At 44.3% G+C, this 13,353-nt stretch overlaps 1 protein-coding gene across 1 annotated transcript in view; it reads left to right on the top strand.

The window, feature by feature from the left end:
- The window catches only part of dnah9 (dynein, axonemal, heavy chain 9), a 649,263-nt gene extending 638,634 nt beyond the window's left edge, over positions 1–10,629 (top strand). Inside the window, exon 78 of the mRNA XM_072455799.1 lies at positions 10,402–10,629. Within this exon, the coding sequence (XP_072311900.1) occupies positions 10,402–10,629 (228 nt within the window). The remainder of the gene's footprint in view (positions 1–10,401) is intronic.
- The last annotated feature ends 2,724 nt before the right edge of the window (positions 10,630–13,353 follow it).

Raw genomic sequence — 13,353 nt, 5'->3', positions numbered from 1 at the left:
CTCAGGGGGAACCTGGAGAGGAGCGTCCAATATTGTATTTGAGTCGCAAACTCCTGCCTCGCGAGACCCGCTACTCTGCTGTAGAGAAAGAGGGCCTTGCAATCAAATGGGCGTTGGAGAGCTTGCGCTACTACCTGCTCGGACGTGAGTTTGATCTAGAGACTGATCATAGTGCCCTGACTTGGATCAACACTATGAAGGATCATAATAGTCGCCTGACCAGATAGTATCTCGCACTACAGCCCTTCAGATTCGCCATCCGACACCGTGCCGGCAAGATGAACATTGTTGCGGATTATTTGTCCAGGTTGCCCCACAGTGTCAACCTTCCGGAAGGGAGGGATAATGTGACGGAGCCAGTCCGTCTTTAACTGGTGTCGCCGCTTATTTGCTGAGCAACCGCGCGGTCGTCATGCCCGCGCGCACTTTCCAACACACACTCATACATTCCCCGCTCCCCGCGTTTCCCTCTGTTTCATTCATTCGCATCAGACGCTACACACGCATCTTTCCCCGCACTCCTCCGTCACTAATCCGCCAAGGGTGCACACTTGCGCGCGTTAGGTTAAGTCTAAGCATACACACGTCAATTGTTTCCTGTTTTGTCACGAAGCCGCGCTCCGCCGATGCGTCGCGTTGGGTCGAAACCGAGCCAGGACTTCCGGGAAGTTTAAATGCGCATTGTTCGCGCCGTGGTGCTGACCATGTGACACCGGGTATTCTATGTGTTTATATTGCTTTATTTTGAACATGTGTATATAATTAATGATGTATTAGGTTGTAGGAAGAGGCCACAACAGTTTATTGTCAATTTATTTGGGGTTTGAATTATATAGTTATTTTGCTCAGTGGGAGGGGCAAGTGAGGAATAAAGGGAGCCGCTCTTGGCTGGGGGGGGAGTCTGTCCCCAACATCAGAGAAGGAAACAGTGTGAGAGAGAGTGAGTAAAAGAGAGAGAGTTAAAAGAGAGAACGAGTTAAAGTTGAACTCATAGTTGGAACTCTGTAAATATATGTTTTTGGATTTTTGGACCTTTTTTGCTCACTGTATATATTTTGCACTGTTACACTATTTTTGCACTTTGGTTTGGCACAATAAATCCACCTGAGCACTTGAAATCTGACTTCGCCATATTTTTGAGGGAGAGCCCCGCTACAGTGTTCATATGAATCCATAACGTTATTGACACACAGGTAGAGAAGACGCAGAGAGACTGTTTAGCCAATCAGAAAGCAGAACACAACGCATGATACAAATCCACGAAGCAGCGAGAGCGTTAAAAGTGAACCGCGTTATAGCGAGGATCACTGTACACATGTTTAGCTTTGTGAAATAAATACAGTACATAATGACCTTGAGAATATGTGCAAAAAGGCTTCTAATTAGAATATCTTAGTTATTAAAGTGTAATTAATTTTGAATAATCCATTTGTTTTATCCATTGACAGCACTTTTATAATCCTGTATTTCTCTTTTGGATCTACCTGTGGCAGGAAAATAATGCATTCCACATTATTTGTAAAAAATAAGCACTATATTTCAAGTGCATTCGTTTTATTGAGTGCTCTTTAATTACTTACAGTAATTAGTTACTTACAGTAATTAAAGTAAGAAAATCAATTATAGTTTGACAAGTGAAATCTTCTCAAATCAAGACAGAATATTCTTGATTCAAGTCATTTTAAAGTCTGGTTTTCAAAAGTCCAATCTGTTTCCCCTCAGATATATTGTGTTTCTGTGCATTTTATATTTACCTGGTTAGCATGCTTATATTTACCTGGTTAGCATGCTTATATTTACCTGGTTAGCATGCTTATATTTACCTGGTTAGCATGCTTATATTTACCTGGTTAGCATGCTTATATTTACCTGGTTAGCATGCTTATATTTACCTGGTTAGCATGCTTATATTTACCTGGTTAGCATGCTTATATTTACCTAGTTAGCATGCTTATATTTACCTGGTTAGCATGCGCATGTTCACTCGCTTCAGAGAGTTGTGAAAAGCTCTTCTGAACTGATCAGAAGCCTCAGTGCGATGCATGTGGACGACTGCAGAGGAAAAGGTCTGTTCTACATTTTGACATGTTTATTACATATTGCAGATATAACGTTTTATTACAGCTGTAACGTGATCATTTGAATCCTCTATTTCATGGCACAAAAACAATATTTGAATAGAGACATTAAAATCATCCAAATGTAAAAACTGTAAACCAGTGAAAAGAGGAGGTTACTACATTCTACAGGGAATATCTGTCACTAAAACGTTGAGAATATTTGAGAAGAATGATTTGATGTGTGTATGCAGAGATATGCACATATGCAGGGATATGCACATATGCAGGGATATGCACATATGCAGGGATATGCACATATGCAGGGATATGCACATATGCAGGGATATGCACATATGCAGAGATATGCACATATGCAGAGATATGCACATATGCAGGGATATGCACATATGCAGGGATATGCACATATGCAGAGATATGCACATATGCAGAGATATGCACATATGCAGGGATATGCACATATGCAGGGATATGCACATATGCAGAGATATGCACATATGCAGGGATATGCACATATGCAGAGATATGCACATATGCAGGGATATGCAGAGATATGCACATATGCAGAGATATGCACATATGCAGAGATATGCACATATGCAGAGATATGCACATATGCAGAGATATGCACATATGCAGAGATATGCACATATGCAGGGATATGCACATATGCAGGGATATGCACATATGCAGGGATATGCACATATGCAGAGATATGCACATATGCAGGGATATGCACATATGCAGGGATATGCAGAGATATGCACATATGCAGAGATATGCACATATGCAGAGATATGCACATATGCAGAGATATGCACGGAATGTTATTATTTTCATGTATTATTTTTTGGACTGTTGCATTTGAACTTGTCAGTTGTTTTTCACAGCTTTGTAAAATATGAACTGAAAAGATTTTATTGTAAAACTACATAAGCAAAACAGCAGTCCTTCATTAAAGTATCTCCTCAATTAGCATCGTGAGGAGCACATTTGTGAGCGTGAGCAGTCGTGATGGTGATGGCTCCTCCAGAGGGTGAAGTGGCTGCTGGAGCTGCTGTAATTGCATTAATGAGCTGAAGCGCTTTGTGAGAAGATTATCATGAAGTGTTTAGTCACAACGAGCGTCTGCACAGGTGTCTGATGGTCCATCAGTCCTCACGCTGCAGAACCTGTTCCAGGAGCTGGGCGGGACTAAGCACGGAGCCAACCAATGAATGTGCAGTCACTGTCACTGTCATTGTCCTCACACAAGCCGAGAGTTTAGACGCTCGGCTCATCCGGTGCCGCGAGGGCAGCAGCAGTCTGAGCAGGGAGGCCCCAAGGAGGCTCCGGAACAGATGCCCGAGCCACCTCAACTGGAGGAGCAGCGGCTCTACTCCGAGCTCCTCTCGTGTGACTGTATCCGCGATCTTCTCCTTTCGGTCATTACATAAAGCTCATGAGCATAGGTGAGGTCAGAACGTAGACCGACCTGTAAATCCAGAGCTTTGTCTTTGGACTCAGCTCCTTCTTCACCACAACAGTCGGTGCAGCGACTGCATCACTGCAGCTGCTGCACCGATCCAACTGTCAATCTCACGACCCCGAGATAGGGTTAGGGACCCCCCCACCCACCTGGAGAGGACAAGACACCTTTTTCCGGTCGAGAACTATGGCCTCGGATTTGGAGCTGATTCTCATCCCAGACGCTTCCCTCTCGTCCCAGTGCAGCTGCAGGTCCGGGTTTGATGGAGCCATCAGGACAACATCATCTGCAAACAGCAGAGATGAGATCCTGTGGCCCCCAAACCGGACACCCTCCGACCCCTGACCACACCCTCTGACCCCTGACTGAGTCTAGGAATTGTGGTTAAGTAACAATAATAATTAGGCCCGAGCGCCACAAGCTGGCGAGAGGCCTATTAATCTTGTAAGGCCGTGCGAAGCACGGCTGCGAAAGTGCGCACGTAATGCGCACGAAATCGAGCGCGAAGCGCTCGCCCACTTCCAAACACTCACTAACGCACTCCTTCACTCATGCACGCCCCGTGCATACTAATTAGTAGTAGGAAAATGGAACATTAACGTTGTAAACGGGCGAAGCCCGTGCAAAAGTGCGCACTAAACGAGCACTTTACATTGAGATGACGACCGCGAAGCGGTCGTCATCCCCATATAAAGCACTCATTTGCGCTAAGTAGCTCACGAATACGTTCCCCATCTCTTGCATGTTCCGTGCATATAAGCATGTAATGCAAAAAATGAACATTATTACTGTATAGAGGGCCAAAAACACAAAGTGGGCGGAGCCCACTCAAAATTAACGAAAGTACCCGTCAGTGACCAGGGACCCACACCATGAGGTAGGAAAGCGCGAGCGCTTTCCGAAAATGTATAGTTTATGATATTTGAAAAATGGGAAACATTGTTTTCGCATCGGAATATTATTCTTTCTTTCTTCTTCTTCTTCTCGGGACCAACCCCCCTATTTTTCACCCAGTGAACATTGACGAAAAGTCACAAAAATGTTCACACCTCTAAAAATCGTGCCTCTCTACATTCTGGCTATTTCCCTTTTCTAAAATAAAAAAAATTGGCGCGTCAGCGCCCCCAAATGTACCAAAAATGCATTGAGAGATGGGAAATGACCCAAAAAAAATCTGATTGTAGAATCTTGAAATTTGGCGCAGAGGTAGATGGTGACAAGAGAAGTAAAACATATTATTACGGCAACGCCGTCCGCCCAACCAAATGTCGGCCATATTGCTTCAAAAATGGCTAAACATGACTTCGGAGTTTTTCCAAACGTCGTACTTTTACGAACTCCTCCCAGGGCGTTAGCCCTAAAAAGCTGAAATTTGGTAAAAATGCTACTGAGGAGTGGGCCATCAAAAGTTATCCAAATGACATTGACCCTGTCACGGTCTCTGTGCGGCGAAGCCGCAAACTGTAGCTAGAATTTCAGAAATCTCCCATATTTAAAATTTCTGCCGTTTGCGCAGATAAAGTCCGAATTGCGTCAAATTAGAATCAGTTGTTAAACTCTTTGCCCTAAACCTACTTGAAGTGAAATAAATTCATTTGGCACCACAGCGCCTCCAACAGATTTTATATGGAGGTTAAATGTTTAGTTTTGCGAAATTATATGAAATTTGACACACAACTCAATTTTAGCATCCCCATCAAAAAAGTCAATGAGACCCATGTCATAATTGTTATGGCGTTGCCGTAACGATGACCGAAACCTTTCATGTTATTCCAATGGGGAAATCGCCAGAACATGTTTACACTTTAGACTTTCACAAACTCCTCCCAGGGCGTTAGCCCTATTAACCTGAAATTTGGTGAGACTCATCTTCAGGACCATCAAAAGTTATCCACATTTTCATTCAAAGAGTCACGGTGTCTGTGCGGCAAAGCCGCACATTTTGCCAAGAATTCAAAATAAAATAGCTTTTTGATGGTAAAACAAAGGGGAGAAGATGTGACAGCGTCACAGATTCAGCAGTAGGCGTAATAAAAGGACAATTGGGGCGCGTTAGCGCCCCCTCCTCTTGCGGCGTGGCGGCGGTGTGGCGGCGGCGTGGCGGCGGCGTGGCGGCGGCGTGGCGAGGGCCGATCATTGCCGCTTGCGGCTATATTTATTGATTGTATTTGATGCTGCCTTCCTGGACGCCCAAGGAAAACTCACAATCCACAAGCAGCAGTAGTAAGAGATGGTTATCGTGAATATGCAGATTTTAAGAGATTTGTGAGTTATGATTTAAAAATGTCCAAAATGTCCAGCTGACGCAGATGAAGTGGTTAATTGTTCCAAAGTTTAGGGGCGGAGTGACTAAACGCTCTGGCCGACCATTTTAACTGAGGAAGAGGAGATGAGCAGATGAAGAGCAGAGAGAGCGGGGCCCCGGGGCCAGACTGTGGAGTGCCTTGAATGTCAGGAGGACTTTGATCTGGAGTCTGTGGCTCATGAGAAACCAGTGGACGTGGAGGAGAACCAGCGTGATTCAGTTTGGTGTGATGATCCGAGCAGCTGAGCTATGGACACTGGACACGGAGGTCGGAGAGGAGAGCGTGACATCCAGACGTGAGGCCACAAATGCATGGACCAGGACTTGGGTGGAGTGATGGGTGAGAGATGGGCGGAGTCTGCAGATCTGGAGAAAACGGGCTGTGCAAATGGCGTGTCTTGCCCAAGGACATTACTGACCTGAGGCCACTGCGATTGCACTTTTGGGATAGTGGATCTGACTGTTTATGTCAAGCAGTCGAGCTCTAGCCACTGAGCTACTGCTACATGTGATACTAGGCCAAAACCAGCCTGCTGTGCGCTGATGAACTGAGATTCAGGTCAGAAGTCACATAACTTCCCTGACTTTTGTTTTTCTCAACTTTTCTTCACAAACTGACACTTGAATGATGAAAAACTATGATAAATATTTACTACAGGTTTTATTACACCAAACAAAATAATAATTAGTTAAACATGAAAACCTGTCATAATTTATGCATTTTAATAGCAGCATGTGGCAGAATTAGACTTCACCACAGGCCAAATAACAATGTTTTAAACACACACACACACACACACACACACAGCAGTAATGAGAGCAGTGTTTATCCAGCTCCAGTCAAACTCAAAGCCTGACTTTCCCTCTCTCCCTCAAGGACGCGGCCACGCTGAGAATCTAACCACTGCCTTTACAAAGTCCAGACCAAAATATATATTACAAATAACTCCAGTGACAGGAGCATGGAACATAACTTATTGGACTTATTATTATGAACTTTTTAATCACACATCAAGTGGACTGTGTTATGAGGAGAAGCCAAGGGCACTCTCTTTCTCTCAAGAGTTTGGGCGGCTAAAAGAGGAGGAATATTTTACATTTTATGCCTTTGTAGTGTTTAGCCTACGATATTTCCCTGTGAAAAACATTGCAAAGTGCACGGCATTTAGAGCAGCAATGTTACTTTTGGTAAGATTTGTGCTCTTTCTGTTGTGATGGGAAGATGTCAAATCCAGGCTACAAGGAGCTCTGGGATGGTCTGCTCCAAAACAATATCTGTTCCCTCCTCTCCCTCCTGGACCCCCACAAGCCTGAGGTAGGGTCTACGTGATCTGTACCAGTATCTTACATTTCATGTTCTTGTTCTCCATCAGTGTGGTCCTCAGCACCTCCACCTCGGCCCTCAGTGTCTGCGGCTCATCTGTATTGTCTGAAATACGCTGTTCAGATTCTTTCATATATGCTCTTGTTTCCTTCCCCCTCCTTCAGCTCCCTTATGTCGCTCTCAAACTGATCAATTCAGGTCGTTCAAATCACTGCTCTCATTTCCGTTCCGAGCGACGCCTCATGAGCACTAAACCGATTTAGCAGATAGAGATTAGATTCTCACGACTTCTTTGGATCAAAAAGGGGAGGGAATATAACTAATCAACTGTTATTGCTCACGGACACGAAATGCAGCTTGATATGGAGTCTGATCGCTGCCATGGGCCGAGCTGTTTCTGCTGCAGTAGCTGCTGAGCGGAAAGCAGCAGGAGTAACCGGAGCATGGATGAAGTCGAGCAGCATGTTTCAGATAATACTGACGATCTGTAGACAGTAAGGGCCCCGATGGAGGCGCTGAGGGCCAGAGTGACTACGCTGGAGTCAGAGAACAATAACATGAAAATTAAGCTCCTTGATTTGGAGTCCAGATCACGTCTTCCTGACCTGAGGCTTGTGGGCTTAGAAGAAGGAGAAGAAGGAGAAGGAAACAGCTTTTTGGAGAAGATTATTCCTGAGCTCCTTGATGGCTCATCACTCTTCTGGTGACTTGTGAAGGTAAAAAACACATGCTCAGAACACCAAGAGAAGCAGAGGTTCTCCTCTGAAGTTTCAGGGAACTGGAGAGTGCAAAATATGGAGCCACCAGCGTGGGGCATGTGAGTTCAGCTTGTGGTCACCATGGTGATACATTTGTGTTCATTTGAAGAGACCGATGACATGATTTATTTGGGTTTAACATCAGACTTTATGCTCCATGTTGGCGTCTGCTTTTGTACTTAAACTCTGTGACTAAATACATCGACTCATCCATGTGTCAAATGTGAGAGATTAGATTTGTGGGAAACTGGAAAATACTTCCAGAATGCAGCGGGGCGTGGTTAGCCAGGGAGGTTATATATCCAGGTCTTTCTGAGGATTGGTGTCAGGAGTAACTGGGGGGTTGTACATGTGTGCTTTATATTACTCAGTCAGGTTTATTTAAAATATGAGGTCAATTTGTGTTTCAGACATTTTGGGAAACAGTCTGTTTAAACTAGAGATCTGTTATTTCCTGTCCAGTTCACACTGAAGCGCTGGACTGATGGGACTGTTTAAACTTTCTTTAAATGAAGTTTAAACATTTGCATCTGCCTTTAATACCAATGAATACAAAATGCCATCTGAGGGGACAAAGTGACAGTTTTCCTTGTATATTTATTTCTTTATATCAATTTCCAAGGTCCAAGCTCATTATTTGTCCTGCAGAAATGTCCAATGTCCTCGGCTGAACGTGTAATATGGACGGATAAATCAACTGAATCAACTGCAGCGCACAAAGCCTGTCTCAGCTCAGCCATCATCCAGGAAACCCTCTGAAATATTTCCAGTATTTTTCCAGTCATTGTTAAATAACAAAAAGCAATTTGCTCCATGTACTTTTTGAAAAAGACGATTCTTTTTGTTCATTGTATCATCAAAATGCCACATTTGTAGATTGTTTCCTCTTCAGTTCTCGGCCGGCCCAACAATAATTCACATGTTTTCATTGGTAATTATTGAAATATAAAAAGCAACATTGCATTAGAATTCTTAAACGCTGTCACTTCAGAATCAGAGTCAGAAAAGGTTTATTTCCATTGTCAATGAACAGAACTCACAAACGTAGGAACTTGTCCTGGTGCAACACAAAACAATGAAAAATGATAAAACAACCTATTTAAGTCAAAAAGTGAAACAATTTAAATCTGCTGTAGGATAAGAAAACAAACTATGTACACAAAATGTACAGTTGAATTTACAGAGCAGAAAGTGGACTCGACCTGCTCCAAACTTCAAACTGAAATGAAACTTCTCACTGTCGTCGTCAGAGTCATGAAGGAGCAACTTAAGAGATCAGTTAAAACAACTTAATGCTCTTAAGGAATATTTAAGAACGGGAATGTCTGCAGAGCCGCGGCTCCTGAAACCGCGCCGTTTTAGACAGCGCCGGGTTAAGGTTAGGGTTAGGGTTAGGGTTAGGGTTAAGGTTAGGGTTAGGGTTAGGGTTAGGGTTAGGGTTAGGGTTAAGGTTAGGGTTAGGGTTAGGGTTAGGGTTAGGGTTAGGGTTAAGGTTAGGGTTAGGGTTAGGGTTAAGGTTAGGGTTAGGGTTAGGGTTAGGGTTAAGGTTAGGGTTAGGGTTAGGGTTAGGGTTAAGGTTAGGGTTAGGGTTAGGGTTAAGGTTAAGGTTAAGGTTAGGGTTAGGGTTAGGGTTAGGGTTAAGGTTAGGGTTAAGGTTAGGGTTAGGGTTAGGGTTAGGGTTAGGGTTAGGGTTAGGGTTAGGGTTAGGGTTAGGGTTAGCCATGAGGCTATAAGGGAAATGCCGCGGTCCCTGAAACTGCGCGGCTATTTGACCGCGCCGCGGCTCTCCAGCCACGGCCTTTAAGACCACACACACACACACACAGACTATGAACACGCACACTATAAACACACACACACGCACTATGAACACATACACACACAAACACACACACACACGCACACACACACACACTATGAACACACACACACTATGAACACACACACACACACACACTCTGAACACACACACACACACACTATGAACACACACACACACACACACACACTATGAACATGCACACACACACACACTCTGAACACACACATACACACACTCTGAACACACACACACACACACTCTGAACACACACACACACTGTGAACACACACACACACACACACACTATGAACACACACACACACACACACACACACACACTATGAACACACACACACACACACACACACACTATGAACACACACACACACAGTGCTCATAGTTGCGCCGTAAGAACGAGCCTCAGCAACAATGTAGGAACAAAACAAAAAGTAGACCTTTTGTACTGGTCATTGTGACCGAGGAGATACAACTTGTCCCTCATTTACAACTCGACCTTCAGACTCAAACCAGGGAGAACAATCGGGCTAATCCGAGCGTGCTGACAGAAGATGACTCATGACTGACCCTTTCACACGGAGAGCTGGACAATGGAGATGTGATGATCTAAATGATGTTTCTGCTGCAGAGTGGCCTGATGGTGGAGTCGCGTCTGAAGGAGCTGACCCCTGCCATGCCGGTCATCTTCATCCGAGCTGTGCCACTGGACAAGCAGGAGCAGCGAAGCCTGTACCCGTGTCCACTGTACAAGACGCGCCAGAGAGGACCCACTTATGTCTGGACGTTCAACCTGCGCACCAAAGAGAAGCCCGCAAAGTGGACCCTGGCGGGCGTCGCACTCCTGCTGCAAATATGAGCCCTGGACCCAAATCTACCACCCTGAATGTTTGTCCAGAAGGGCATCTAAGAGAAGCGACATGTTTAGAACACGACCGGACTGATATTTTAACTGATTGATCTGGGATGTCGGGATTTAAGAGCAAATAAAAAGATGTCATGAAAAGTGTGTGGGATTGTACCTGTAGTAAATATATAACCTTCAGTTAGTTTGTGGTGGGAAGATAATAATCAATTCACAGCTTAATAAACTAGAGTTAAAGAAAATGCCAAATGTTAAAATAGAACTGGAATCACCTCAATGTCATTTCTGTTGTCCATGTCCAACCAGGAAGTATAATTAATAAAGAAATGATTCAAACCAGCTGTGAGTACGTGTACAGTGTCATGATGTTTATAGATTATGCATATTATGTCCTTACACGCCCTGGACAAGCACGACACTCACACGAAATACAAGGACATCACACATGATGCAGGATCTGTCCAGATTACAAGCTTTTAATGAAGTGCGCCCACTGCCAGCTCCTGTCCAAGTCATTGTGGAGAGGGCGGTCTGTCCGAGCCGTGTGACCGAGGAGTGGGCGGTCTCTAATGAGCAAACTGATACTGTGCATGACCTTAGAGAGGCGGTATTTATTTACTATAAAGTCTTACATACATTTGACTGGTAAGTCCTCGCAGCGGCTTCAGTGCCGTTGCTACTTCATCTATCGCTGACCACGCCGCTGACCACGCCGCTGACCACGCCGCTGACCACGCCGCTGACCACGCCGCTGACCACGCCGCTGACCACCCCAGACTATTTAGTCCGGAGCGTGGCATTTTAACTCGCTCGTTTGATTGCACACTTAATACAACTTCATTCAGCTGATTTAGTGAGAAAACTCCAGTCCTGAAAGGAATCCTGTCCACATTTTCCCCAGGTACAACTCGCTCTGAAAGAAGTGAAGGAAGCAAGGCAGTTTTGAACTAAAATAAAGTTTGTCCCAGGGAAAGTTGTGTGACACGCTGTGTGAGAAAAATGCCTCTTACTTTGACTGAATCTCCGGCCCTCGATGACCGGATGGTGCTTGGACAGGAGCCGCATTAGATTGTACATGTTTTAGTCAGCTGAGAAGCAAGATGTTTGTTTATCACTGTCGCCCCTCGAGGAAACTGCTGTTGTTCTCCACAAATCTGACCTGTAACTGGGCCTGGAGGGGTCACTGCTTGTCTCCATGCAGATATCATAATGCCAAACAGAACATTCTAGAAGGGTCAGCCCTATTGAGATAAGCACCTCAGAAAAGTTACATTATGCAAAGTTGTCGGTGTAATCCCTCATTGGTCCAGGCGTGTTCCATAGTAGAAAAAGCTTCAGTTGTAGTCATCTGGACTCAGTTTGAAAAAATAGACGTTTCGACTCTCATCCAAGAGTCATTGTCAATAACAGAATTTAGGTCGAGAACTCCGATATTAATACTGTTCTGTGGTAAGACCCGCCCATTGGGAGGAGCCTTCCTGAAGTAGAAAGAGTTGTTTGTTTCAACAGAAACTCCCCCCTTGTATCTACCGAGCCTATTCAGAATCTTAATGGGCTATTAGAATCCTCTTTGTCTTTGTGAGACCCTGGCTCAACCACCCTGAGGACCTGATTAGCATCTAAATGTCCTCTACCTTTCCAGGGGTTCAGTAACCCATTATAAATAACAGGAAGATTAAACCTTAGCCCTCCATTTCTGTTTAAAGAAGGTCTTTCTTTTTTAACAAAAATAGCATCTTTAACTCCTCTTTCAAACCATCTTTTCTCCTGCTTAAAACCTTCACCTCACCGTCTTCAAACGAGTGATTAAAGGCTTCAAGATGGAGATGCACGGCACTCTGAGGTCCTGAACTAGTATTTCTTCTGTGCTGATAAAGCCTCTTGTGTAGAGGCTGTTTCGTCTCACCTATGTAACGTTCTTTACAGCTTTCTTCACTGCATTGGATCGAATAAACTACATTGCTCTGTTTTTGAGTCGGCAATTTGTCCTTAGGATGAACCAGTTTTTGTCTTAAAGTGTTTCCTGGTTTAAAATAAACAAGGACTTCGTGTTGTCTAAAAATTCTCTGCAGTTTTTCCGACAGGCCAGACACATAAGGGATAGAAACACCCTTCCTTCTCTGTTCAGTTTCCCTTTTGTCCTGCTTCTTGGTTCTCTTCACTCTGTTGAGGGCCCAAGCGATCAGAGGAGAGGACAGGAAACTCCAAATAGAAGTATATAGGAAACCTACAAACACGGACCAGTATCTGCTCTTTGGTTCCAACCACCCACTACAGCACAAGCTGTGATCAGAACCTCACAACACAGAGCTCAAGGTGTGCCCACCAGCTCAGAGGGCAAGAAGAAAGAGGAAAAACATGTCCGAAATGCCCTCTCAGTCTGTGGTTACCCCGCTTGGGCCCTCAACAGAGTGAAGAGAACCAAAAAGCAGGACAAAAGGGAAACTGAACAGAGAAGGAAGGGTGTTTCTATCCCTTATGTGTCTGGCCTGTCGGAAAAACTGCAGAGAATTTTTAGACAACACGAAGTCCCTGTTTATTTTAAACCAGGAAACACTTTAAGACAAAAACTGGTTCACCCTAAGGACAAGTTGCCGACTCAAAAACAGAGCAATGTAGTTTATTCGATCCAATGCAGTGAAGAAAGCTGTAAAGAACGTTACATAGGTGAGACAAAACAGCCTCTACACAAGAGGCTTTATCAGCACAGAAGAAATA

Source organism: Eucyclogobius newberryi, unplaced genomic scaffold (assembly GCF_026437365.1).
Source record: "Eucyclogobius newberryi isolate DKJ021-1_F unplaced genomic scaffold, fEucNew1.0.hap1 SCAF_20, whole genome shotgun sequence".
Classification (NCBI taxonomy): Eukaryota; Metazoa; Chordata; class Actinopteri; order Gobiiformes; family Gobiidae; genus Eucyclogobius; species Eucyclogobius newberryi.
This window is presented reverse-complemented; position numbering and strand designations above follow the sequence as displayed.